This window comes from Sebastes umbrosus, chromosome 11 (assembly GCF_015220745.1).
Source record: "Sebastes umbrosus isolate fSebUmb1 chromosome 11, fSebUmb1.pri, whole genome shotgun sequence".
NCBI classification, from domain to species: Eukaryota; Metazoa; Chordata; class Actinopteri; order Perciformes; family Sebastidae; genus Sebastes; species Sebastes umbrosus.
Window position 1 is genome coordinate 25902469 of NC_051279.1, and position 27980 is coordinate 25930448.

A 27980-nucleotide genomic window follows, 5' to 3' on the forward strand; every position below is an offset into this window, starting at 1 on the left:
AAAAAGTCAAAAAAATGCATTGAAAGGAATTAGTTTTGAGTGCAGGGGATCCCTCTGGTACGAGCCAAATATTAAGAGTGAAGGAATGAAAGTGGAGATAAGGTGGCAGGCGTCGCCTCATTGGCACACACGGTCATGGTTTGACAGCGCAGCAGGAAGACGTGCACACATTAGAATTGCTCGCACAGTGTTTTCCAAAAAAAGCTGAACGCAGCGCTGTAATCTCTTTAGCTGTGAAATCAGCTGCCTTTTAAAAATGGCTCCTGTTTATGTGCCCGTCAAACCTGGGACTTAAGCTGGAGTTAATTGTTTGCTTCATGGCGTGTTGTTGAGCTACGTGATGGATTCGTATTAGCGGGTTAATTTACTTTCATGTGGAAAGGCCCCGGAGAGGGAATCCACTAAAAATACATTACAGAAAACCTTAGTTTTTCCAGCAAATTACAGGAGGCTGACAGATGGTATGAAACGCTAAATAAGTGATGTGGGCTGGAGCGGGAGGCTGCGAGCAGTCGACTGTGACAAGTACAGTCTTAACAACATGAGCACTCAGGAGGTGGTGGGAGGGACACTGGGGGACCCGTCTGAGATCAGAAAGACACTAGTTTGAATCCATCAGACCAACTGGTTAACTCTGAACTGGGACCATGAATGACAAATATAATCTTGTCCGTCTACGACGTCTACAGTGGAGTAAAAAGTAGTAAAGGTGAGAAAAGATTTACGATTTACGATTTTGAAATTTATGTTTTACTGCCAGAATCGATATATTTGCTTCTATTGAGTCTATGTGGAGGTTTTATTGTTGTAGTCTGAGTAACATGACGTCATATCCGTTCCGTATCCTTATACATTTATTTTTTATATTATTTTCGGTGGTTTTAATGGCATATTTGTTTATTTATGGAGTCACTTCTGTTTAATTTTCATTTTATATTTATTTTATTTGTATTAATTCTTAAATTTATCTATTTATTTTTGCATTTGTAATTTTTTCTTAATTTATTTTTCTATTTATTTATTTATGTATTTATTATTTATTTAAATCAAGTTTGGGGAAGTAAATAAGAGGTGAAAAAATAAATAAATACATAAAAAAATAAATGCAAAAATAAATATATACATTTAAAAATTAATAAAAATAAATACATAAATAAATGAAAAAGGAAAAATAAACAGAATAGTAAATAAATAAAGGAATTAATGCAAAGATAAACATTTATTTTTAACATTATTTTTGCTATATTTTTGCTAACGAATAAATAAATAAATTACTTGATAAATAAATAAAAATGTCATTGAAACATTTTATTTGTTTATCAAGTCATTTATTTATTTATTCGTTTATATATTATTTTGGCAGGTCCCGCCAGAGGCTCAGTTTTAAAATTTTTGGAAATTTGGGACCTAAAAATGGGTTCAGTGGCCAGAAAAGGTTAAGAAACTCTGCAGTAAGAATTAATATGACTTAATATTGGACTCAAACTATCCCACAATGCAATGAACCAACACTAGCCACCAATCCAGAGCACTAAATATATTAATTTATTTAGAATGGGCCGCTAAACATTAAATATGAAGGTAACAGAAAAACATACCCTCATAACTGTAGACGACGAAGTTGGTGTGTCCTGGTGAGTGAGGGTGGTCATTCCTGTCACCGATGACAACCGTCAGCGTGCTGGTGGAGCTCATTGGAGGAGAGCCACTGTCAATCATGAGAATCGGGAGGCGGTACTCCTTCTGCCGCTCGCGGTCGAAGGTCCGGAGGGCGGTGATAGCCGCGCTGCCGTTACGAAAGTCCGTCAAATTGAAGTTGGTGGCATCTGAGGTGAGCATGAGGAGGCGTATGGAGAACGGTGCGCCGTTAGTGGAGGTGTCCCGGTCTGTGGCGTGGAGGAGGAGGGAGGTTTCGTTCATGCGAACCGCCTGGGGGGCCGCCGTGTTCTCCCAAACGACGGGCTCATAGGAGACCTCGAACTCCGGCCCGTTGTCGTTAATGTCAAGTACGGTTACCATGACGATGGCAGTGCCAGTCATGGGGGGGCTCCCAGCGTCTGTGGCGAGGACCATGATTCTGTGCTGTGAGATTTTCTCCCTGTCGAGAGAATCGGCCACTACCACCCAACCGGACTGGTCCACCAGAAACTGACCGTAGGGGTCCGACTCTCTGGAAATACTATAAGAAAAACGCCCGTTCTGGCCCGAGTCCAGATCAGAAGCTGTAACTTGAGCAACAATCGTCCCTACAGGGACGTCTTCAGACATGGCTGGCGACTCGTAGAATTGTGGGAAAAATACGGGGGCCTGGTCATTGGCGTCTTCCACCTGAATGAGACAGTAGGCCAGGCTGAAGAAATCAGCGTCTTCGGCCTTCAGCGTTAGATTGAAAGTCCTCTCACGGGGCTTCTCGAAGTCAACCTTTTTCTTGAGTTTTATCACGCCGCGCCGGTTCACTTTGTCTGTCTCCACAAAGAACTTCCTGTCCTCGTCACCGCCGACGATGCTGAAGGTTACCACGGCATTCTCCCCCTCGTCTCCGTCTGTGGCAGAAACTACGAGAACCTCGCTGTTCACCTCCAGGTCCTCAGTCACCTGAACACAACACACACTTTTATGTCGAATCTTGTTAAAAGCTGCGATACAAATAAACTTCTCGCCGTGGTGGACTCACCTGAGTGGTGTAGATCCTCTGAGTGAAGACGGGTGGGTGATCGTTGACATCTGAAATCATGATGGTGGCGGTCCCTGTTCCCGCCAAACCCCCTCCGTCCCTGGCCTCCACCACCACCAGATACCGCTCCTCCACCTCCCGGTCCAGGGAACGAAGAACCGTGTAGATGGTCCCCGTGCTGGCGTTGATGGAGAACAGGTTGAGGTTAATCTCGTTGCGGACGTTCTTGATGATGCTGTAGGTCAACATGGCGTTCTTCCCCTCGTTGGGGTCATCCAGGTCCATGGCGCGCATCTCCATGACGGAGGTGTCGGCAGGTGAATTTTCAGGCACTTGGCCGACAAAACACCCATCTACTTCAAGTGCTGGGCACGGGAAGAAGGGCGCATTGTCATTGACGTCTCGGACCTCTAACAGCACATCAGCAAATCCTGTGAGGCCTGCCCCTCCTTCGTCTGTGGCGAGGACAAGGAACCTCCAGGCTGGGCGCTCCTCGCGGTCCAGGCGCCGTTGGGCATAGATTCTTCCCGTGTGTTCATCAATGGTGAACTCGCCACCGGCGCCCTGGCCATGGAGGGAGTAGCGTAGGGCGGTCTGGTCGGCCTCCTGGTCCGGATCTGTGGCCGATACCTGTAAAGGACAGACAGAAGAAAGAATTCCAAAATTAGACTCTGATTTCCTCATGTATCCCAATCGGCCTCTCAGGTCATCTAGAAGAAGTCTGGTAATCAGGTCAGATCGTCCAACAGCGTCGTAGACTCCATATAACAAGTTACGTCACCCATTGGTTTGTGGACTGCCATTCTGAAGCCTTGAGTTTGGCATTTTGGCCTTCGCCATCTTGTTTTTTTGCAACCAGAAGTGACACGAGAGGGTGGAGCTAAGTTTTCAGGCAACCAAAAATGTTATAATTAACACACAGAGTACCGCTCTTGTGTTACTTTTGGACGGACCGGGGATGGCCTGTCAATATATATCATTTCATGCATAGTGTCCTTTCAAAATAAACTTCCGTTTTCACAGGAAGTTAGGTTTAGGCAACACAACCACTTAGTTAGGGTTAGGAAACGGTCATGGTTGACGTTAACTTCACTGACTAGCGACTCCCGTGACTCACGGGATTGGCGGTACTAATGACTCACGTGACTCACAGGACTGATGGTACTAATGATTCATGTGACTCACAGGACTGATGATACTAATGATTCATGTGACTCACGGAACTAACGATAATAACGTCTCTCGACAACCACAAAACACCAACATCCCATTCTCTTGGTAATAAAATGGATTTCATTACACGAGCAATGAAACATGGCTGCTGACTGTCACATTTATTTTAGCAACAACTTGACTTTTCACTTCAATTAAATAACATTCTTCCTCTTTAGAGGAACGGCTGCTTTTTGTTCCTTCTTATCAAAAACAGTTGAATAGCTTTTTCATTATGTACAAATGTCAAGGCCAGCAAATAGGACACGAGGCAGGGAGCTGATTGCAGCAGCTGCCCCCTCACACAGGAATAAACATTTCTCTGTTTGCTTAATTAACCTGCTATCTTTGTGAACGAGGGGACACCAGCTCTCACATCTGTCACCGCGACACACAATGCAATTAAAAGTTAATAGACGCCAACAAAAGCAAGAAAAAAGTACACTTTTACTCTTTCTTCTCCTCTTTTCTCACTGGAGGGTTTGTTTACAGAAGCCTTTGAAGTTGCCCCCCCGCCCTCCCGGCGCCGCCCGCCACCTCCCCCCCCTGTTGGCTCCCTGACAACGTGATGCAGGTAGACAATATTGAAGATGAGCAGTCGCGGTGCCACAGAGGAGGCTGCCGCGCAGGTGAAGTCACAAAATATTCATTTCAAATTGGATTTTCCCCTCCGTTCACTATCTGCTGAATTGTATTAAAACACGGGGCTCAAAGCGGCGTGCGTTCAGGGAGGAGCCCGGGAAAAAACCATCGAGAGGAACCGAGCGTACATCAAATCAATTCCAGCAGGCGAGAGGAAGCAGGCCTCGGTGACACATGCCTCTCTGACGGGGATTACTTCCCTGCACTCTCCGACGCACTTCCACCTTTCTAATCTGATTTAGCTTGGCGGCATATTACTGTGAATCAACGGAGATAGGTGTGACGAAAGGCAGATGAAGAAGAAGAAGAAGGTCGACTGACTTTCTGAGGCAACTTTTCAGCTCTGGTTCCTTCTTGTCAGGAGGTTAAATTTGATATTGTGTTAAACAATGTCACACACACATGTGATGTGTTAGTATGTGGACACTGGATCTGTGCTGAGGTGTCGCTCTGGGCTAATTCACCTCTAAATTTGCAGCGTGACCAATGCTGTTAGATTTGTCTGTATTAAACCTGATACATTTACACATCTTGTTCATATAAACTGACATTTTTACAATATGCTGGAGGTGCTACTTTCTCATGTTTACATTTTTAACATCTGGACTAGATGGACATCTGATCAGTTCTTTGTTTTTTTTTTTAGGTTTTTATATCATTCTGTATTTTCCCAGTGGTGTTGCTTTTGTAATGAAATCCCAACATTCAAATTTTAGTCGTATTTTTTAGCGTCAAAATGCTAAGTTCCCTTTAAGCCCTTCTAAAAACGTTTCCCCACATGACTTGACGTAGGTACAGTAGGTTGGTAGGCGCCACGTTAGTTCAGATCAGAAAATTGCACAATAACACAAACAAACTAACTGATGGATGCAGCGGTGGACCAGCAACTGCTGTGTTCTCAGAGGTAAAATTACCGTTTTTGTGAATGGAGTCTGGTGGCTTTGAAGAAAGCGATATAACGGCTTCAGTTCCCCGTCAGAAAGGGCTGTCTGATGGCGAGGTAAAGCGGTGAAAATATTATAAATAGTTTTAATTTTGTTACCAAAAACTATGATGAAATATGTTCGTCAACGACATTTTTTTCCATGACTAAGACGAGATGGCACCAACGTCATTTAACACTGACGGTGACGATATCAAACATGCAAAAACAAAAAACGACGAGACTAAAATGTAGTCTAAAAACATAAAAACTTTACCTAAATCTCTCTTTATTTTTGTCACCTTCCACCTTCTCTTCCCCTCTCTGTTACTCTTTGTGCTACTATAATGCATAAAGTTGGCGGTTTGTGGGTTGGGTCAGGGTCGGGTGGTTGAGTAGGACATATTTTTACATGTTGGGTGGGCTGAGTGGCTCATCATTAATGAGCGTCAGCAGTCAGGAGGACTCAAACTAACTGCAAAGCTGCATTCCTAATCATTCAACCTGTGTTTTTCATCAGATAATGAGAAGATAAAATGTCATGTGAAATAGGTTTGACTAAAATGACAGAAATGTTCAATATAGTCTGATGACTAAACAGGACTAAGATTAAATAAAGAAATATCAACAGAGAAAACATTTTGACTAAAATCAAATTACTTTTCGGTGACTAAAACTAGACTGAAACTATAAAGGATGAAAATGACTAAAATGACTAAAACTAATAAGCATTTTCGTTTAAAGACTAAGACACATACCGTCTACAGCCGCTTAACCTCGCTGACAGACAGCCCTTTCTGACGGGGAACTGAAGCTGTTATATCACTCTCTTCAAAGCCACCAGACCACATTCACAAAAACAGTGATTTTACCTCTCAGAACACGGGAGTATACACACAACCCCACTTCAAAAAATCCAAACTAACCCTTTCAGTTATTTCCAAACTGAGCACAGCGAACGTTGACTCAGCTAGTTCTAGCGTTCACACTATTCATAACCTTATTGTTCAGCTTACTGTGGTAACCTACGTCAATGCTTAACAACACATCAACCCATCCACTCATTAATTTTATCATTATTTTATTAATTTTTTTTAATTTTATGTTATGCTGTGCTGGGTCACACAGGAGCAGAGAAGCCTTTAAAACGACATCATACAAACTCGCTGACTGACCTCCAGCATGAAAACCGGCAGCTGGGTGAGTTCCTCGGTGACGGCGGCGTGGTACTCGGTCTGGCTGAAGACGGGCGCCTCGTCATTGCGATTGACCACTTGAACCACCACCAGCGTCTCGTTCTCCCATTTCCCGTCGGAGGCGACCAGTCGCAGCTCGTAGCGCTGCTCCATCTCGTAGTCCAGCGGCTGAGCCACGAAGATGGTGCCCACCTCGGGCTCCACGTCGAAGGTGCCCATGGTGTTTCCGGAAGTGATCTGGTAGCGCAGCTTGGCGTTGGCACCTGGAGGGAGGAAGTGGAGATCAGTTTGTTGTTGGATTAAATGATCAGCAGGATGTTGAACATCTGGAGGTGAAGGCAGAAGAGGAGGACGAGCTAATCGTTGAAGTCGATTGACAGATTTAATTAATCACAGTTTTCATTATAAACATATAGATTTATTTATCTGTACACATCACCTTGACCTCTGGTGAATTATGATCAGTATTGTATTATACTATTTTTGACATTCTATAACATAAATGATGAGTGATTCGTTAAAAAAAATAGATTAAACAGTGTTAGTTGCAGCCAGACTCTTGACTATTTCACTTTTTTATTTTAAGAAATAAAAGACGTTCACACAGAAGACAACTTTATGTGACATCTACGGTTGACCTGCTATCTCCCCCTAAAGACCCCCTGTACTCCCGTAAAAAAGACAAAAATGGGTCTATTGTCTATCTCAGGGGGTTAACGAAATATTTTATACATGTATGGGTGAAGCCACAGACATGGCCGACATGATCCAAAGTGATTTTTAACAAACTTAACATCCCTTATAATCTCCACAACATGTGCAGATGTTGAGCTGTCCATCATCTGCCAACAGTGGTGCTCTTATTGTGAAAAAGAAACTTTTTGAGCGATATTGGAGCAGATTTCCATGCAGAAAAACAAGCGTTTGATTGGCACACACACACACACACACACACACACACACACACACACACATAGTGATGACCCGTGTGGACAGCAGCAGCAGATATCAAATATTTGGGAGGAAAACAGGCATCTCTCTCACAGTGGGGCTCATTAGATGCCTCGCTCTCCCCCACACCTCCTCTCTCTTACAAATAAACCCTTATATACTCAAATTTATGGTTCTCTACACCCTGTCTTTTCCTCGCCTCTCTCCTCGCCATCTTCGATTTCTTCCTCTTCCTTTTCTCTCCTTCACACCAGAAAGTGTTACGTCCAAATTAATCTGTACGTCTTTGCAAAATAGCTAACCGCCTAACCTGCTAGCTGGCTGGTCGATGCAATGGTAGACCAGAAACTCCCGTGTTCTGAGAGGTAAAATTACTGGTTTTGTGAATGGAGTCTGGTGGCTTTGAAGAGAGCGATATAACAGTTCCTCGTCAGAAAGGGCTGTCTGACAACGAGGTAAAGCGGTGAAAACCTTCTAAATATAGCGTACACTTAAACTGATATTTAGGTGGCTAAAATTTTTTGTTTTTCTGCTGCTCCCGTCCACAGCCGCTTTACCTCGCCGTCAGACAGCCCTTTCTGACGGGGAACTGAAGCCGTTACATCGGTTATATGAGAGATTCTCTCTATTCTCTCTCCACTGTTCTGTTGACTCCCCCTGGCATTTTGTTCACCATCATCATTTTGTTGAAAAGACATATTTTGTACCATCGACTGCTGTCTCATAACTTTCTGCAAACCGCGGGGTGTCACAAAGTTTAAGCGATAACGCGTTAACCGCAAATTTGTTTTAATGCCACTAACGGTGCATTAACATATTTCTTTTTTTTTTAGGTTTGTAGCGAGCTCAGTTTTAAAGCTAGAGTGAAGATACTGGCATCATATGAAACTAGAAAGAAGGGAAGGAGGCTAAATAACGCTCCAAACCTACGCTAAATTTTGGCGAGGAAAAACTAGCACGGCCATTTTCAAAGGGGTTCCTTGACCTCTGACCTCAAGATATGTGAATGTAAATGGGTTCTATGGGTACCCACGAGTCTCCCCTTTACAGATATGCCCACTTTATGATAATCACATGCAGTTTGGAGCAAGTCATAGTCAAGTCAGCACACTGACACACTGACAGCTGTTGTTGCCTGTTGGGCTGCAGTTTGCCATGTTATGATTTGAGCATATGTTTTATGCTAAATGCAGTACCTGTGAGGGTTTCTGGACAATATTTGTAATTTTTTTTGTGTTGTTAATTGATTTCCAATAATAAATATATACATACATTTGCATAAAGCAGCATATTTGTCCACTCCCATGTTGATAAGAGGATTAAATACTTGACAAATCTCCCTGTAAGGTACATTTTGAACAGATAAATAATGTGAGATTCATTTGCAATTAATTGCGATTAATCATGGACAATCATGCGATTAATTGCGATTAAATATTTTAATCGATTGACAGCAACGATAGCTTCCTCCATTTTGGATTCCCCTCAAAGATCAGCACTGTGAAGTCAAGTCAATTTTATTGCTATAGCCCAATATCACAAATTCCCTCAATGGGCTGAACAGCATGTGACATACTCTGTCTTAAGACCCTCGATTCAGATAAAGAAAAACCTGAACTTTCTCCTCCTCTCTTCTTGTATTCTTGTCCCCTAAACTCCTCTCTCCTCTGACCCCAACTCCTCGCCTCCTCCTTTCCTTTCCTCTCCTCTTCTTTCCTGATGAAATGTCGACACACACATGTACAAACACACACACACACTCATACAGATGCATGTTCAGAGCCCAGAGGCGGGTCTGTCGGCGTCCGGCCGGCTCTCTGTTTACCGGCACCAAGGAGACTTTAGGAGACAAACACCATCTGTAGAGACATGGAGGACCTTCATTACGACACCGCAGAGAGTTTGTGTGTGTGTGAGGAAAAGCTTAAGTGCACCGGTCCGTCACAGCCTCTGAGCACGATCCGCCGTGACACTCGCCGAGCGGCTGAGTGTGTTTGTGTGTAAATGTGTGTGAATGTGTGTGAGGGGAGCAGCTCCAGCGGTTTTGTGCCTCCGGCGGCCTCCCTAATGATCAGTCTGGCCATATGGTGTTGCCCTCTTAACACACACACACACACACACACACACTGGGGGATAGGGCTGATTTAATTCGAAGCCTAGCAGGAGGCCCAACATTTGAGATTAAGGTCAGATCTGTGCTCCTCGTGAGGTGGACCGGAGGGGAAAGTCGTCCCTGAGCGCCAACTGCAGGTCGACACTCTGAAGGACTTAAACTCATCACTGGAGGAAAAGTTTCATTTCGATTTCATTAGAAAATATATCACATGTTGTGGCCTCAGATGGCTGCAAGAGATACTGCAGCTTTTTGAAATTCAGCTGGCTGCACTGCCCAGAAACTGTGTGTGGCGATGTCATTAAAGCAGAGTGAGAGTCTTTACGTGAAGCACAGTCGGGTGTAGGTGAGCCCTCAAATTACTCATTTTGTACCTTTGACTTCCTTCAAAGTCCGACACATAACCGAAACCCGAAGAAAGAGTTACGCTTTTTATAAAGGTCATGGGTAAAGCAAGTGTGGCGTGGCTGAGACAGAACCAGTGGAGGGCGTAATCGTCCTCCACGCTGCGATCAGACTAAACAACATTTATATCTTCCAGATGGTTAAATCATAATTACAACCTGCTGATATATCTAACTAAATAATAGATGAATGTCTCACATCATCTAAAGTCTGGAAGTCAACGTAATTAAATGCTAATTTAAATCATATATATAATCGCGATTAATCGCATGATTGTCCATAGCTAATTACGATTAATTGCAAATTAATTGCACACTTTTATCTGTTAAAAATTTACCTTAATTGGAGATTTGTCAAGTATTTAATACTCAATAATACGCAATAATAACGCAAATTTGTTTTAACGCCACTAATTTCTGTAACGCATTGATGCAACTTGCGATTTTTAGCTTGTGGCGGCTCAGTTTTAATATTTTGGATTAAATTCAAATTGATTTTGTGGGATATTTATGAATTACAGTGGATTAACTTTTTGTAGGTATAGCTATGGACGGTGTATGAGAACAGCCGGATATATTAATACTTATACAAACACCTATTTTTTCCACTAATTGTGTACAGAACAGTCCTGTCTATATTTTATTTGTCCAGCTTTGTTGTCCTTGTTCCTAGCTGTAAGTGATGCACTGCAATTCATATATATATTTTTAGTTATATATATATATATATATATATATATAAAATCAAATACTTTGCACCACTGCCTTTGTACTAATGATTTGTGTTGATTCATTCTAACTTTTTAGTTTTGGTAGTTTACAGCGATTAGACACACTCTCTCCCCCTCATTATCACTCAACTTCACTGCAGCAGTGTGTGTGTGTGTGTGTGTGTGTGTGTGTGTGTGTGTGTGTGTGTTACTAAACCCCGGGGCGACACTAAACTGAAACACCAAACTCAGCGGAATTATAAAAACGCCTCTTGATCTCATTACCAGACACTCTTAGTTCGGCAAATTTTCCACTCGGAGGACCAAACGGGATCCAGAAAACACGGCGGGTGACAAAAGCTGCTGCGCCTAATCAGCTTTAGGACGCGCGCGCACGCACGCACACACACGCACACGCACACGCACACACACACACACACACCCTACCTTTGATTATTCCAACAAATGAAGCTGGAATAAATGCAGGAATGTGTGTTTCTCCTGTAATTGTATTTGTCTGACCTCCAGTTTATATCTGGACAGAAGGTCAGTGGTGCTTCAACACCTGTCAGTTTCAACTGTGGTCATAATGTACCACACACGCACGCACACACACACACACACACACACACACACACACACACACACACACACACACACACACACAGCTGCAGCCAAGGTGATGGCGCCATCGCTACAGTCGGAGAATAAAACCTTCAGTTGAATTTACAGCTCACCAAACCTCACCTTCACTCACCTTCACACAAACACACACTGGGCCTCTTGTACATACTAGGGCTGGGACGATCCATGTATCTCCTGATTTGATACTATCACGATACTTGGGTGCCGATTCAATATGTATTGCGATATTTAAGTATTGTGATTCGATATTGTTGTGATTTTTGTTAACTTTTTTAACACTAGACCATGGGAAATAGTTAAATCATACACTTCTAGGGACTTTTACTTTGGAAAATATCTAAATGAATACAGTAAAAATGTTTGATTTTCAGCATCAGAGATGTCCTGAAGTCAAATATATCAGTCATTTTCAAGAATTATTTATTACATTCTTTCCGGCAACCCAAAAATCAAAGAATAAAGACATTTCTCTCACAAATTAGTGGTATTTTCTTTTTAATTTATAAGGGACATGTAATGTTTTATACTTCTGGTGAATATAATCCAATCAATCTTATTTCCATATATGTATTTTGTATATACAGTTCCCTTTGTTAACACCTTATTTTGAAAACCAGACGTAGTCACACATGTATACTTCCTCTAACTTCTCCAAGGTCGTCTCTATCTCTCCCGTCAGCTCCGTTCTCTTTATACATCCATGGTCAGCTCCATCGGGGCCGTTTGAATGCATTTAACGTAAATGTCAGTAACTGGGTGCTCTACAGTTGTAGCATCGGCCCATTTGACCACGGAGATGAGAGTGACGGCCGACTTGATCGCACGTTACCCCAATACGATAACGTTTCCTGTCCGTGCCAGAGTTAGCATGCAGCTTTAGCCGTGATGTCTAGCTCTGCTTTTCCTGCAACATGTGAAACCCAAAGTGTTTCCATTCTTTACTGGATGTGTAGTGTTTACCACTTTGGATTTAACATGTGAGGGTGCAGGTCGTATCAACGCAGACCCTCCGCCTTTTTCTGTTTCCTCGTTTTGGCTTGCGGCAGTTTGTTTTGGTTGACGGATACGGAACGGATATGGCATCACGTTACTCAGACTACATTGTAGATGTAGAAGACCTATTTTTTTAAACTTGACCTCGCTGTATAAAATGACCTGTGGTGACCTCTAGGATAATCACAGCCTCATGAAACTTTACAGCCACAAACTAGAGACCTAGAGCATTCAGAGGATGGATGGCTTTACTAGCTAGATTGACAATAAGGAGGTTTCTGAGCAGTTTACACAACAGAAGTGCTCGCCATCCAATCGCCGAAGAAAGCAATTCCTGCAGAAATCTCCAAATGTCAAAAGTTTTTGATCCCAAATCACAGCATGGCTTTTTCTATGGTGTTCCTCAAGGTCTTGGTGTCTTAATGTGGTATTCTGGAGGGATTATTGATAATTTTTATCAATTCTACAGTGGTAAAAAATGGTTAAATTTAGCACCAAATCTGTGTAACAAATGGTACAACCTATGAGACATAATAGAGCATGGGAATGACCATCATATACTTCTGTCATAATGTTCTAAGCTCTTATACACTTTCACAATTTATTTAAATTAATGAATTCATGTTTATTTCTTATTAATGACTACAACAACTTGACACAGTGTTGAGCTGCATCTCAAACTAATCTTCAGGTTCTCAGCTTTCAGATGATGTACATCACTTCTATGTGACATCTACTGTTGACCTACTATCTCCCCCTAAAGACCCCCTGTACTCCCCTAAAAAAGACAAAATCGGGTCTATTGAGGGTCTCAGAGGGTTAAACCAGTGGAGGCTCAGCCAGACAGAAAAAGATGCATTTCTTGTGTATAAATGATCACAAGCATGTTTAATGCTCCAGATCTCTGACTCAGCAGGTCTTATGTTTTAGTTAATCTCCCACCTACCTGCCTGTTAGGAAGGTTTGGGGGGTTTAAGCTCAGATGAGTCCCCCCCCCGGGTGGTTTGGGGTCGAGGGGTGTTTGTTAATTACCACGGGGAGTCCCTGACGAGACACAAACTGGGGATAAAGCGTCTACTTTTGGGAGGAGATCATCAGCAGTTTGTTATCGTAGCATTTCTTAATCCCATGTTCAGCGTCTTCCTGAAGCTCACAGGGAATAAACACTAAATATAAACACTTCCAACAACAACTGCACGCCAGACAAACAAAAATATATAAAAACAGCAACAGACACCGATTTACACTGAACTGGTAATACAATACAATTACATTTAAACCTCTGAGACTCTGTTGGACAGACTAGATCAGCCATTTGAAGACTTTTTACATATATAATCACAAAAAGACCAAACAGCAGCACTTAATCTGTTGTGTTTCTGTAACCATGGAGATAGCTGTAGCTTCAGCATGTTTAGACAACATGGGAATAAAAAAACAAACAAAAGTGAGACTAAAATATCACAATCTGAACAATAATCAACTGACTAAAATGTGATTAAACTAATAATCAAAAGACAGATCTTGTATCAAAAATATTTACCATTTTATTTAACCCTTTGAACACAATGCGATGGTCCGCCAGTGCCTAAATTGGTATTTTTGGAGTATTTTCAAATACTAAACTTAAAGGTTATGTAATTCAATAAACCATAGTAATTGATAAATGTATTGAAATTGGACACAAATGATTCTGAATCAACAAAATATTTCTCAACAAAACTAAAAATTTTCAGTTTTTGAAATATGCTCAATTTTTATGAGCAGAGTGCAAAGGCATTGACAGTTTCATTACGTTACATGCGGTAATGACGTCATCACAAGCGCACTATGGAGGACAGAACCGGCCAAAATAAAAAATAAATAAATAAATTACTCGATAAATAAATAAATAAGTCATTAAATTTAGCAAAAATATTAAAAATAAATGTAGCCATTAATTAATTGATAAAATGTGACATAAATTGATATATTTCTGTTTTAATTTGCTTCTTTATTTATTTATCTTTGTATTAATTCCCTTATTTATTTACTCTTCTATTTAATTTTTTTCTTTTATTTATTTATTTCTGCATATATTTCTTCACTTATATAAATATATAAACAGACCCTCGCAGCTCGCTTAGCTGCTGCCGTCTACAGCGCTCCCCCTCAATACTGGACCAATATAGATTTATATTGCTTTTATTTATTCATTTATGTATTTATTTTTGCATTTATTTTCTCTTTATTTTTGAATGTATGCATTTCAGCATTTATTCATTTATCTATATAAATATATAAAGAGACCCTCACAGCTCGCTCAGCAGCTACCGTCTACAGCGCTCTCCCTCAATACTGGACTAATTTCAGAAATGTTGTCCCCATGGGAAAAATACTCAAGTTACCCTTATAGAGTGTGTTTGTGATGAATCGCTGATCTTCTTCCTGTTGTTTCCCTCCAGTCTCTCTCCTTGTTCCTCTCCTCTCTGTTTGTTTATGAATCAGACTCATAAAGCCCCAAGATGAGAACGAATGTTTGCTCAACGCATTAAATTCCCGCCACTCTGGAGAATTCACGTCTTTACATTCATTTGTTTGCAGTTACACCAGCTGTAAAACTCGCCTCACATTCTGTCTCCCTGTCGATCCGTCATTGCACAAGAAAACTGTAAACACAACTATAGTCAAAGTGGGTCTGTAATGGTGTTCACCTTCCTTTTCTCTTCACAATCAGTCTGATTAACCCGTTTCTTTTTTTCTGTGATGGACAAACCTACAGAAAACTTTTAGGTTTGTATATTTCGTGGTAAAACACTGTCTCACTTTGTGTCATTATTATAAATCACACCATCTTCATGAGTCACACAATGTGTCTGTGAGTCATTCGTGATATTTATAAACTCTTTGATTGCGAATTTTCGCCTCGCTTTACTCGCACAAGTTGAAACGCCGGTATCATTTGTGTTCATTTGGTGCTAGACCCCTGCAGAGGAAAAGGAGCTTGTCTCCACAGATACCAACAACTTTTCTTTCCTCCATTTCCTCCATCAACCATGGAAGAAATAACCACTGCTGCTGCTTTGTACATGTTGTGGAAGTACCAGATATGTCAGAAAACCAAACTCCGTCGTGTCTGGGTTCATAACATCACCTGGCGGCGAGCTGTATTCACATACAGTGTCATTGCACTGACTGTATCTAGCAGCCACACGTCACTACTGCGGTATGAACCCAAAATAAACAGATTGTGCTGTGATTTAATATCAATAAACAGATCAAAATGATGCTGAAATAACAACATAATGATGTTGATTTGTAAAAAGTCTGAATTCATGCTTTGTCAGGTCTGTTACCAAGACGACAAGCAAACAACTTTTAAAATGCTTGTTTTTTTAATGGAGTTTGCATCAATCATTGCCAGGCTATACTCACATTGTAGCTTTTTTTTCAGATGCAAGATTTATTTCCTCCATTTCTGATTCAACAACATCAGACACGACAAGAGGACAATCTCAACGCTGATGGGCTTTCACGACACCACGTCACACAAATTTCTTGCTTGAGTCGAAATATTTTAACTCCAAAATTGTGTGTGTACACCACAGCGAAAAGTTCGCTTCGAGCTTGGTGTGAACATACAGTCAGACTGTGGCTGTAATTGAATCTTCTTTATCATTACTGTATATTTGTTTTAGTCTCACATGTTGTTAGTGAAGCCTTCAGTGAGTTTGGTCGGCACTGAACAGTTTCTATTTTTAACACGTACAGTAAATGGCGAGACTCTAAAATCTGATCACACTATGAAAGGAAAGTTTGGAGAAAGGAGACAAGCGACGGGGAAGTTTGGGGACCTCCTGAGGGAATCAGTCTGGAATATGAATGCGAAGCCGAGTATGAATGTGGAGAACAGAACAAATAAAGGTTAAAGATTAAAAAAGAGAAGATAAATAATCAGACGTCATTCTTCTCCCCTTCACTCAGAGTAAAGAAAACCCCCGAGGCTCGGAGCCGACGCCAGCCGCCGTCATTAAGACAGAAAGACAGAAAGAAGCTTGTTTTGTTGTTGTTTTCACATTTTTTTTGCCTCCTGCTGCTTATTGGTTAGAGCGGAGGAGGAAGAGGAGCGAGGAGGAGCGAGGAGGGACAAACACAAACAAAGAGACAAACATCAACACTGTCGACCTCAAGGGAGCTACAGCACTCACTAACGAGCTGTGACAGAAAGAGGAGGAGAGGAGGAGGAGGAGAGGAGAGGAGAGGAGAAAAGAAAAGAGGAGAGGAGAGGAGAGTAGGAGGAGGAGGAGAGGAGAGGAGGAGGAGAGGAGACGAGAGGAGAAAAGAGGAGAGGAGAGGAGACGAGACGAGAGGAGAGGAGAGGAGAGGAGAGGAGAGGAGAGGAGATGAGAGGAGAAAAGAGGAGAGGAGAGGAGACGAGAGGAGAGGAGAGGAGAGGAGAGGAGGGGATAGGAGAGGAGACGAAAGGAGAGAGGATGGAGGAGAGAAGGAGAGGAGAGGAGAGGAGAGGAGAGGAGAAAAGAAAAGAGGAGAGGATGAGAGGAGAGAAGGAGGAGGAGGAGAGGAGAGGAGAGGACAGGAGAAAAGAGGAGAGGAGAGGATATGAGAGGAGAGGAGACGAGAAGAGAGGAGAGAAGAGGAGAGGAGGGGATAGGAGAGGAGACGAGAGGAGAGAGGATGGAGGAGAGAAGGAGAGGAGGAGAGGAGGAGAGGAGAACAGCTGCCTCCCTCAGACAGACAGAAGAGCCGCTGCGACTCACCCTCATCCTCGTCGTTGGCGGTGACGGTGATGAGGACAAAGCCGACTTCCTTGTCTTCCTCCACGCTCACCTCGTACACCGGCCGGGCAAACGCTGGGGCGTTATCGTTGACGTCGGCAATGAAGATCCTGACGTACGCCGTGTCTGAGAGACGAACAGAGAGACTCATGATGAACACAACATCAACACAGGAAGCAGCTGTCGTCACTGTTAGTTGAAAAAGTTAACATTAACCAATGGGAGGAGTAGACGGCTGGCTAACATTAGTTAGCTAGCTAGCTTGTCCGGAGACTGCAAGCTAGCTAGCTAACGCCTGCTCTGCTCTCGGTGAAGTAGTCTCCTAGCGGCGAGGAGTGAGGCAGAGGGACCGTGACCCAGCGCTGTCTGCTGTTAGGCTCATTTTTTGTGGCATGGTGGAATTAGTAAAGTAGCTAGCTAACTAGCCCGTCACTAAATGAGTCAAATCTAACTTAACTTAATGCTTCATCCACACACTCTTGTCACAGTGTAGGAAAGCACAGTGCTATCGCCAGATGAGTGACAACTTTGTTCACCTAATTTTCTGTGTTTCATGACAGCATGGTGGAATTAGCAAGCTAAGCTAGCTAAGTAACCAGCCGTCCGACCAGCGGGCTGGTGGCCAACGGCAGCGCTGTAAAGATAAATTGAGGGCGTATAAATCTTTGGAAGTCTATAGTTAACTATCCTTCAGTAAAGTCAGTCAAAAAGAGAGTCGTACAATATCGACGAAGCGTTTCAGAGATGGAGAGAAAGAGTTGCTAATAGTTATAATATATTAATAGTAACTGGTAGCAGAAGACTAAATATTAACAACATTTACTCTCCATCTCTGAAACATTTCTCTGATATTGTAGCTCGCTAGAGCTTCGAATCACAGTTTGTCATCTCAGATGTATGTGATATCTGGATTCTGGCACCCAACAACACAGAAAGATGACAATTTAGACGTGTAACTTTAGTCCACTGCTAGTGTTAGCCTCCAGTCTTTCCTTTGTTTAGCCTCCAGCCAACACCGTGATGTCATCATGACGTTGACACAAAAAGGGTCTATAGATGGTCATTTTGGGGGTGAAGAAAAGGTTTTGCACTCTTCAACAAAAAATGTACATAAATGTATTTATTTTTCACAGTATTTCCTCATTATGAGCTTGTTCTGAGTCCAAATATGGTCTTTTACCCATCAGAGAGACTAAAAAAAACTCTTCCAACTTTTCATTTACTTTGACAGATTATTTTCTTTTAGTGGCGGCAGAATAATGAGAGAATCAGACGGTGATTTTGTGACTGTGTGTTACCAGTGTTGGGTTGTCCCTGCTGGCCCGGTCTGGACGACTCGGAGCTGTCCTGGGACTGGACCTCAATCAGGTAGGAGGCTTTCTGCTCGCGGTCGAAGGAGGCTCGAGTGACGATGACGCCGCTGCGCGAGTCGATGCTGAAGAACTGCGAGTCCCCACTCTCGTCCTTCAGGATCACATAGTGGACCTGAAGAAGAAGAAGAAGAAGAATGGAGCTGAAGCAGAAGAAGAAGGAGAAGAAGAAGAGGAAGATAATCATGTTTAGGTGTTCCTCACCATCCCGTGCAGACCAGAGTCCAGGTCTGTGGCCGACACCTGAGCCACCGACGTGCCGATCTCCGCTCCTTCAGGGACCGTGGCCTCATAGGTGGACGACAGGAAGAAGGGGACGTTGTCGTTCACGTCTGACGAAGTGAAAGGAAAAAACATTTGTCTAAATTTATCTTTTTGTTGTTGCGGGATCTGGCAGGAGAACACATACAGTCTGTCACGTCCATGAAAGCTGATTAAATTGGATTAAAAACTGACAGAGAAAGACAGAAACAAACAAAGAAAAAAAAAGGGGAGAAAGAAAGCAGATAGAAGACAGAAGAAAGTTTGTAGTTTTTACACCAGTAAAGAAGATTAAAAAGTGAAGAAAACAGAGACAGACAAAAAGAGAAACGGTCAGAGAGCCGTCAGGAAGTGAAGTTGGACTCCCCTCGCTAATGAAAACCGACTTATTAGTGAGGAATTATCCTCCAAACACCGTGAAGCGTCCACAAAGCAGCTTGTCAGCTCGCTTTCAAGCTCCGCTAAGCCAATTACAGCGTCCGATGTGGGTTTGTTCAAAGCCAATCAAAGTCAGGAAGTGTTTTCTCCTCTTCCCTTCTCTCCACCCGCCTACAGACGCTGACTGGGAAATGAGTCACTGTTGAAAGTGAGGCGGCGTGGAGCTCACGCCACCAGTCGCTGCCGCTCTTTGAGACGACCAGCAATACGAACTATACTTCATTATTCTTCGCTGTCATTCTCTTTGTCATCCTCCAGCAGCGTCGCTCATTATAGTTGGTCGCTGCCTGATGGCTTCTTTCCCTCCGCTGGTTACATCTGAACCACGACTTTCATTCATGACAGTAAATGAGCTCCTAATTTTAAAAGAAAGATGGTTTGTGTGTTTTGATTTTATCTACCGTTACTCTATGAGTTAATATGAAGAGTTAAATATTCAGACTAAGGCTGTCAATCGATTAAAATAGTTAATCATGATTAATCTCTAATTAATCCAACATTTTTTATCTCTTCAAAATGTACCTTAAAGGGAGATTTGTCAAGTATTTAATACTCTTATCAACATGGGAGTGGGCAAAAATTTAGCGTACGTTTGGAATGTTATTTAACCTCCTACACGACAAGCTAGTATGACATGGTTGGTAACGATGGATTCATTAGGTTTTCTAGATTCACGCTAGCTTTAAAACTGAGCCCGCTACAACCTAAAAATCCCAAGTTGCGTTAATGCGTTATTATCGCGTTAACTTTGACAGCCCTAACATATTATCATGTCATTGTTAACAGTAAAATAACTATTAACACAGTTTAATTAACTATCAATTTACATTTATATGACTAAATGTAAAAATAATGGCACTTCAGCTCTATATACAACATGACGGACGCTAGTTCAGACAAAGAATAAGGTGAATAAGAGCACACACAAACACACACACTTCCCCCATCTCACCTGTCACGTTGACATAGACGGTTGTGAATGATGCGAGTGGCACGGCGGCGACGTTCTGCACTCGCACTCTGAGCGTGAAGAAGCGCGTGGTCTCGTAGTCTAGGTTCTCGGCCACCAGGATGGACGCCGAGCTGTCCGCCCGATTCGGCTTGATGTAGAACCGCACCGGCATGTTGGTCTCCGGCACCTGACCCTCTTCCAGGTTGTAGGTGACCCGGGGGTCACCGAGCGGGGACGTCGCCTTGATGGTCTGGCGGGGAGAGAGAGAGACAGAGTTGAGGTCATGATGTGTGAATGTGTGTTCACAGTGCAAATCAACAGGAAATGACATAGGGACAAATATTGGTGTCACACACACCTGAGGACAGCCAGGCAGGCTGGCCAATGAGATCTCACAGACATGGCGACTTATATCGACACACATCACTCGTTATCCTGCTCCTGAGTAACCGTGGCGACATGATTTCAACTCTGTATATGAACATTTTTCGCTGCTTTTTTGGACATTTTTTCACACATTTTTTGGACAAATGTCAGACTTTTCTTCTGATTTTCTTTTGCCAGTTTTTGGAAATCCTCCAGCCTTTTTTCAGAATGTTTTTGGACATTTTTCTGACTTTTTTAGGGCATTTTTTGGACAAATGTCAGACTTTTCTTCTGCCTTTCTTTTGCCTTTTTGGACATTCTTAAGCCTTTTTTTCTGAATTTCTTTGGACATTTTTCGGCCTTTTTTCAGAAATCTTTTTGAACAAATGTCGGACTTTTCTTCTGCCTTTCTTTGACCTTCTTTTGGACGTTTCTCAGCCTATTTTCAGAAAATTTTCAGCCTTTTTTTTCCAGACATTTTTCTCACAAAATTAAAAATGTTTCTCTGTGAGGATACAGCACTTCATCTCTGATCTATATTTCTGAGTGGCAAAGCAATAACAGCTTATTGCAGAAGCATCTTTTTAAAAGTTGTTGGATTCTGGATTTTAATTATGGAGAATATAAACAGGAATCATCACTCAGATTTATAATAGAGAGATTATCAGATAGCTCATATACAACTGCAGCTCCTCAAACCTCTGTGTGGATTTCTCTTCGGCTTCAAGTTTATATCTTTAATTCTACAAAGCAAATTTATCTCCACATGTGTAACAATAATTCCCACATCTCATTCCAAACCAGAGAATAAGACTCCCGTCCTGGTTCACGCTGAACTCACGTCAGCACGCAGCTGTTTGCTGTCGACAGCGAGGTCGTTCGTCTTCATAACGGTTTCGACAGCTTTACCGTTTCCCAGATCCATAAACCATAACACTCACTAAAAATATGACACGCTAAGATACACAACTGCGTTAAGAAGAATGCATCGTTCCAACGGTCGGATCTGCTCTTCAGTCCTTCTATGGAAAAGGAGAAAAATCCAACACCTAAAAAGGTTTCTGCTCCGTTGATGCTGGTTGTGTGAATCTGTTGGAAAATATGTGTGTGTGTTGTCCTGACCTGTGCATCCAGAGCTTTTAAGACTCATGTTATTCTCCTGGCTGCAGTTTGAGCTGACCTTACAGAGTGTGTGTGTTTGGGAAGAAGTGTGTTTTCCACGGCTGAGTGATGCCACCTCACTTTATTGTACTGAGACTATATGACCTTTACTCTCTCTCTGTTTCCATATATCCCTGGACATTTTACTGATTCATGCCACTTCACTGCGACTGATTTTTAAATAAAACCTCTGGATTATTTGTCACATTAACCCTCCATGTATTATCACAATCCAGCCTGTTGATTCTCAATGTTTATTGTGGATATTTTCCACCAGAGGCAACATGTTTCCTCACAGCGACACTCTGAGTGAGAAATGCTGTCCACAACTTCAAACACTGAAACGCTCTCAGAGACGCCCCTCACTTCCATGTCTTTACTCGCCACTTAGCATGTTAGGAAGGCAACACTCATAAACACAGGGGGATACAAAGACACACCAGCATCACAGTTCAGTCTATTCGTCCATTTTCTGCTGCTTATTCTGGCTGCTAGGCAGTAATCCAGACATCCCTCTCCGCTACAACATTTTCCAGCTCTTCCCGAGGTGTTCCCAAACCACATAATCCCTCCAGCGTGTTGGGTTCATACTTGCCAACCTTGAGATCTTAAAAATAGGGAGGATTTCAAAACCAAAGCGGGGGGTCTGATGCACACTTGCCAACCCTCACGATTTTCCCGGGAGACTCTCGTTTTTCAGTGCTCTCTCCCGGGTCACAATTGTCCCGTATTTCTCCCGATTTATGACAAATTTTCGCCCGTTTTTCCTTTTCGTTATCTATTTTTCATTGCCAAAATGTTGTGTAATTTTTTAGCATTATTTAACCTCCTTTACGAAAAGCTAGTATGACATGGTTGGTGCCAATAGATTCCCTAGTTTTTCTAGTTTCATATGTTACCATCTTCACTCCAGCTCTGCAGTACTGACAAGAAATAATGGTCTTTTTTTTGCACAGGCCGTATTGAAATGACTTTCGTTGAAAACATGTCTGATGCAGTGGATTAACATGTCACACTTCCCAGATCTGACAGTACAATTTCTCCTCTTCTTCCCCCTGCTCTTCCTCCCTTCCTCTTTCCTCTCCTCTGCTGTGTTAATTGCACTGAGGAGGGAACTGTTGATTTAAATATAGCAGCGTTAATAAGGTTTGTTAATTACATTGTTAACGAGGTGGAAGGAGGGAGACGCTGCAGAGCTGCTGTGTGTGTGTGTGTGTGTGTGTGTGTGTGTGTTAAATCTCCATATCAATCCGCTGTAATCATCTCCTGCTTACGTAGAATTATTTTATGTTTTGCTCACCACATGTTTAAGAACTTCTTCCCTGCTCAGTGACAGTTTGACTTTTGAAGTACGGAAGTTAAGTGACAAATAAATCAACGTTGACTTGGGCTGTATTCGAGACTGCATTCTATACTAGTAGTACGTACTGATTTGGGCAAAATGTAGCATGCAGTATGCAAACAAAGGCAAAATCTACAGTATGTCAAAAGTACCCGGATGTCGTACTGATTTGAAAAAAAATCTCCAATATGCATTGGACCAGTCTACTGTATCCCACAATGCAAAGTGCTGGAACGGTACAGTCTACGGTTACAACAACAACAACAGCCAATCACTCGTTTTTTACATTTTTCGTAGCTATTTCATCACTAAATTCCCTTCTGAACATTTTTGAGGCAAGAAATGAACTGTGTAGGTTTTGTTTATTGACAGTTTTGCGATATAAGAAGGCGAATCGAACATTTGCTCCAACGTTTTCGGAGTTTAGAAGCTTCACAAACTACCGTGACAGCTAGCTAGTGCCTGCCGGGGTTGATACCTCGCCAGCCGGGCAGTCACGCTCACAGACCGCTGTGAGCTGTCTGGAGCTCTCTAGAGACCGGTCTAAAGACGAGGCCACAGCTATCGCTGGCGTGGAGGCATAAAAAGGCTCAGTCATTTCCTAAAACAACTGCTCACTGTAGCTTTAATCAAACCAACAGGAGGAAATAGTACATTTGTTTGGGACTATTTTCAGTGGCGGATTAATCCATATTTGGTGCTCTAGTGAGTATTTGTGGCAGGAGGACGTTGTATGTGTGATTGAGTCAAAATAAACGACAGGTAAATTGAGACACTTGAAGCCACCGTCCATCTTCTGCCTCCTCCTCCCTTCTTCTCCTCCTCCCTCCCTCCATCACACAGCCTCTGTCAGGTTAAACACAGTCTTTAAGCGTCTGTTTTTCTGAGGTGATGAGAGTCCATTGTGATGCTCCGACAGCAGGTGTAATTATCTCTCTCTCTCTCCTGTCAATCATCTCAGACAGATGGAGCTGTGGGTGGGACAACCTCCAATCACCACCATCATCATCATCAGTCATCATCATTACCATCAGTCTTTCTGTCTTTTCAGTGATGAAAAGAAGGATTAAATAGAACAGGGACACGCTCAAACACACTCTCGTCCTACAACTGCTTGAAAACTGACTAACCTCCATGAAATCGAGCAGCTCGAGGGAAAAGAAAACTCCTCCACCTTCTAAACCATCCGCACAGGAAAAGAGAGTAAATTACGATGGAGGGATCAAAAGAGGAAAAAGATCACCAGAGGTATGCAGGCAAGGTGGTTGGTTAGAGGGAGTCAGGTGAGACCGACTCGGGGTGCATTTGTTGTTTGCTCGGCAGAAAATGTTTGGAAGCGCTTGGCTAAACGTGCTGACACCAAGAGAGAGTGGAAAAGATGGATGGAGGACAGGGAGTAGAGAGGGATGAAGAGTGTTTCAAGCCTCCTCTCTGATGTGAAGGAGGATGTAAACCAGATTCCTGCAGGAGGTTTAAATATTTTGTTCGTCGATGTATCGTTTGTATGTTTACAGATCTCTTTAAAATTCACCAAACCACCTCCAATGTATGGAGGACGGAACCTGCCAAAATCAAAAATAAATAAATAAATAAATAAATAAGAGACTCAATTAATAAATAAATGTTATTAAATGCAGCAAAAATAATATAAAAAATATATGTAACCATTAATGAATTGAGTAATAGCCCCTTCATTTACATAATGAGGCAGAAATGTAAAACGAAATGTATAAAGAAAATAATACAGAAATAAATATGATTGGGGAAATAAATAAGGGGTGAAATACAAAAGGTAAATCATGCAGAAATAAATAAATGCATACATTTAAAAATAAATATGAAAATAAATGCAAAAATAAATAAATAAAAATTAAATGCAAAATAAATAAATAATAACTTCAAAAATAGATAAATATATTTAAAAACAATAAGAATAAATACATAAATATATAAAAGGGAAAATTAAACAGAAGTGTAATAAAGAAGGGAATTAATACAAAGATAAATAAATAAAGAAGCAAATTAAAACAGAAATATCAATTTATGTCACATTTCATCAATTCATTAATAACTACATTTATTTTTTTATATTATTTTTGCTACTTTTAATGCCATATTTATTTATTTATTGAGTCATTTATTGAGTCACTTATTTTTTATTTTGGCAGGTTCCATCCTCCATACGAAGGTGGATCTGCACCAAAAAAGTCTCTTAATATCTAACTATTGGTCTAATACAGACAGCAAAGTCCTGTTACTCACCACTATCTTGGCGTCTCGCACGGTGTTTTCCGGCACGGTGACCCAGTACTCGGGCTGCTCCCAGTGCGGCGGCTGGTTGTGGACGTTTGTGATGATGACGGTCAGCTCCACGGAGCTGCTGCGGTTCCCTCCGTCTGACGCCACGATCTGCTGGTTGATCCTGGACGTCTGCGGGGAGACGCACAGCGAGATGTTCTTTTATTATATCATCTCAGGTTTATTAAGATTCAGGGGAGAATATTTGTCCAGTCATCTTTCATGACTTTTATAAAACTGCAGGAACAAATAAAAAAAATTAAGGATTTTTCTTCATTCTTAAAGTTTGCGATCAAAACTTGGTCTTGTTATCATCAAAGTCAGATTTTAATGATCATGCAGTTGTTTCACAGCTATGAAAGGCCACTGAACACGTGTAAAATCCATAAATATTAAAGCAGAGAAGAAGAAAACATTGTTGATCGTTTGGGAGGCGGTAAACCTGCCTTTACTAAATTATTGACTGAAGTGTCGTTTAAGAGATCAATGGCAGTGAGAGGCAGAGAAGAAGAAGAGGATGACAGCCACAGAAGAAGAGGAAGAGTCGGCTTCATTCATATCAGACGTTTGTTTGAATCTGACAGATTCGCTTCACTGTGGATTTTCAGTTCGACTTTGTTGAGAAGACAAACACACAGAATCATGACAATCATTTAACTTTGAAGACAAAAGTCTGTTTGATGAAACTTTTATTCTTCTCACAGTGGAAACAACAGAAACGCAACCTTCACCCTGTGACCTTATGACCTTATGACAGAATAACTAAACATATAACCTCATGTTACTGATCCTTTAAAATTCAGTGGAGGACGGAACCTGCCAAAATCTAAATAAATAAATAAATAAATAAATAAGTGACTCGATAAATAAATAAATTTGTCATTGAATTTATTAAAAATAATATTATAAATAAATGTAGCCATTAATTAATTGATCAAATGTGACATAAATTGATATTTCTGTATTTCTACTTTATTTATTTATCTTTGTCTTAATTCCCTTATTTATTTACTCTATTCTTTTTATTTATTTATGTATTTATTAATTCATTTTTAATTTATTTTTAAATGTTGAGTGACAGCCCCCTCATTTGCATAATGAGGCAGAATTGCATAAAGAAATGTATACAAAAAAAGAAATAAATAAGGGGTGAACTGCAAAGGGTAAATTTTGCAGAAATAAATAAACCACTGCATAGATAAATATATGCATTTAAAAATTAAAATTAAAATTAAAAATTAAAATTAAAATTAAAAAAATAATAAAAATAAATACATTCATAAATAAAATGGAAAATTAATCAGAAGAGTAAATAAATAAGGGAATTAATACAAAGATAGATAAATAAAGAAGCAAATTAAAACTGAAATATCAATTTATGTCACATTTTATCAATTAATTGACGGCTACAATTATTTTAATATTATTTTTGCTGCATTTAATGACATTTATTTATTTACTGACTCATTTACTTATTTATTCTTAATATTGGCAGGTTCCGGCCTCCATAATTATAAAAGTTATAAAGTTATAAAACTTACTTCAGATTTTTTTAACTGTACTTTATTTCTATGTTTCTGCCTCAGCTGAAAGAGGTTCAGACACTGAATGAAGAAGAAGAAGAAGAAGAAGAAAGACGTGAAAAGGATGATGTGGAACGTCCTGGCCTGATTTTCCAGCAAAAAACCCCACAAAGACTGTGAATAAACAGAAGCGACAGCAGAGCCAAAACTCAGAGAAACTCTCAGTGAAAAGAGAAATCTGAACAGAGAAGCTCAAATGTGCAGGAACAAGAAGACCTGATCAGCTTCCTGTTCTGACAGAGAAGAAAAGGGTTTAAAAAAAGCTGCTATGAAGACTCCAGTCATATAAAACAAAGGATTTTTTAAAGCAAAGCAACATATAGAAATATATTGGAAATTAACTAAATGTAAACCACCATCACAAACCAGCATAAAGAGCCGTTTTTTCAGTCCCAGACGACCTTCAACTGGGAGGAACTCCACATTAATGTTTCTAACAGGGCTGTCAATCAATTTAAATAGTTAATCGCGAGATTTGTCAAGTATGTAATACTCTTATCAACATTGGAGTGGGCAAATATGCTTGTTTTATGCAAATGTATGTATATATTTATTATTGGAAATCAACTATCAACACAAAACAATGAGAAATATTGTCCAGAAACCCTCACAGGTACTGCATTTAGCAGAAAAAATATGCTCAAATCATAACATGGCAAACTGCAGCCCAACAGGCAACAACAGCTGTCAGTGTGTCAGTGTGCTGACTTGACTATGACTTGCCCCAAACTGCATGTGATTATCATAAAGTGGGTATGTCTGTAAAGGGGAGACTCGTGGGTACCCATAGAACCCATTTTCATTCACATATCTGGAGGTCAGAGGTCAAGGGACCCCTTTGAAAATGGCAATGACAGTTTTTCCTCGCCAAAATTTAGCGTACGTTTATTTAGCCTCCTTCTCGACAAGCTAGTATGGCATGGTTGGTACCATTGGATTCTTTAGGTTTTCTAGTTTCGTACGATACCAGTA

General features: G+C 41.2%; 1 protein-coding gene across 1 annotated transcript in view; it reads right to left on the reverse strand.

Annotated features, from left to right (window-relative positions):
• The window catches only part of si:dkey-22o22.2 (neural-cadherin), a 181737-nt gene that overhangs the window by 24997 nt on the left and 128760 nt on the right, over nucleotides 1-27980 (reverse strand). Inside the window, 8 exon segments of the mRNA XM_037783518.1 lie at nucleotides 1599-2595; nucleotides 2675-3304; nucleotides 6626-6909; nucleotides 17220-17363; nucleotides 18536-18722; nucleotides 18812-18939; nucleotides 20259-20508; nucleotides 25390-25557. Of these exon segments, the coding sequence (XP_037639446.1) occupies nucleotides 1599-2595; nucleotides 2675-3304; nucleotides 6626-6909; nucleotides 17220-17363; nucleotides 18536-18722; nucleotides 18812-18939; nucleotides 20259-20508; nucleotides 25390-25557 (2788 nt within the window).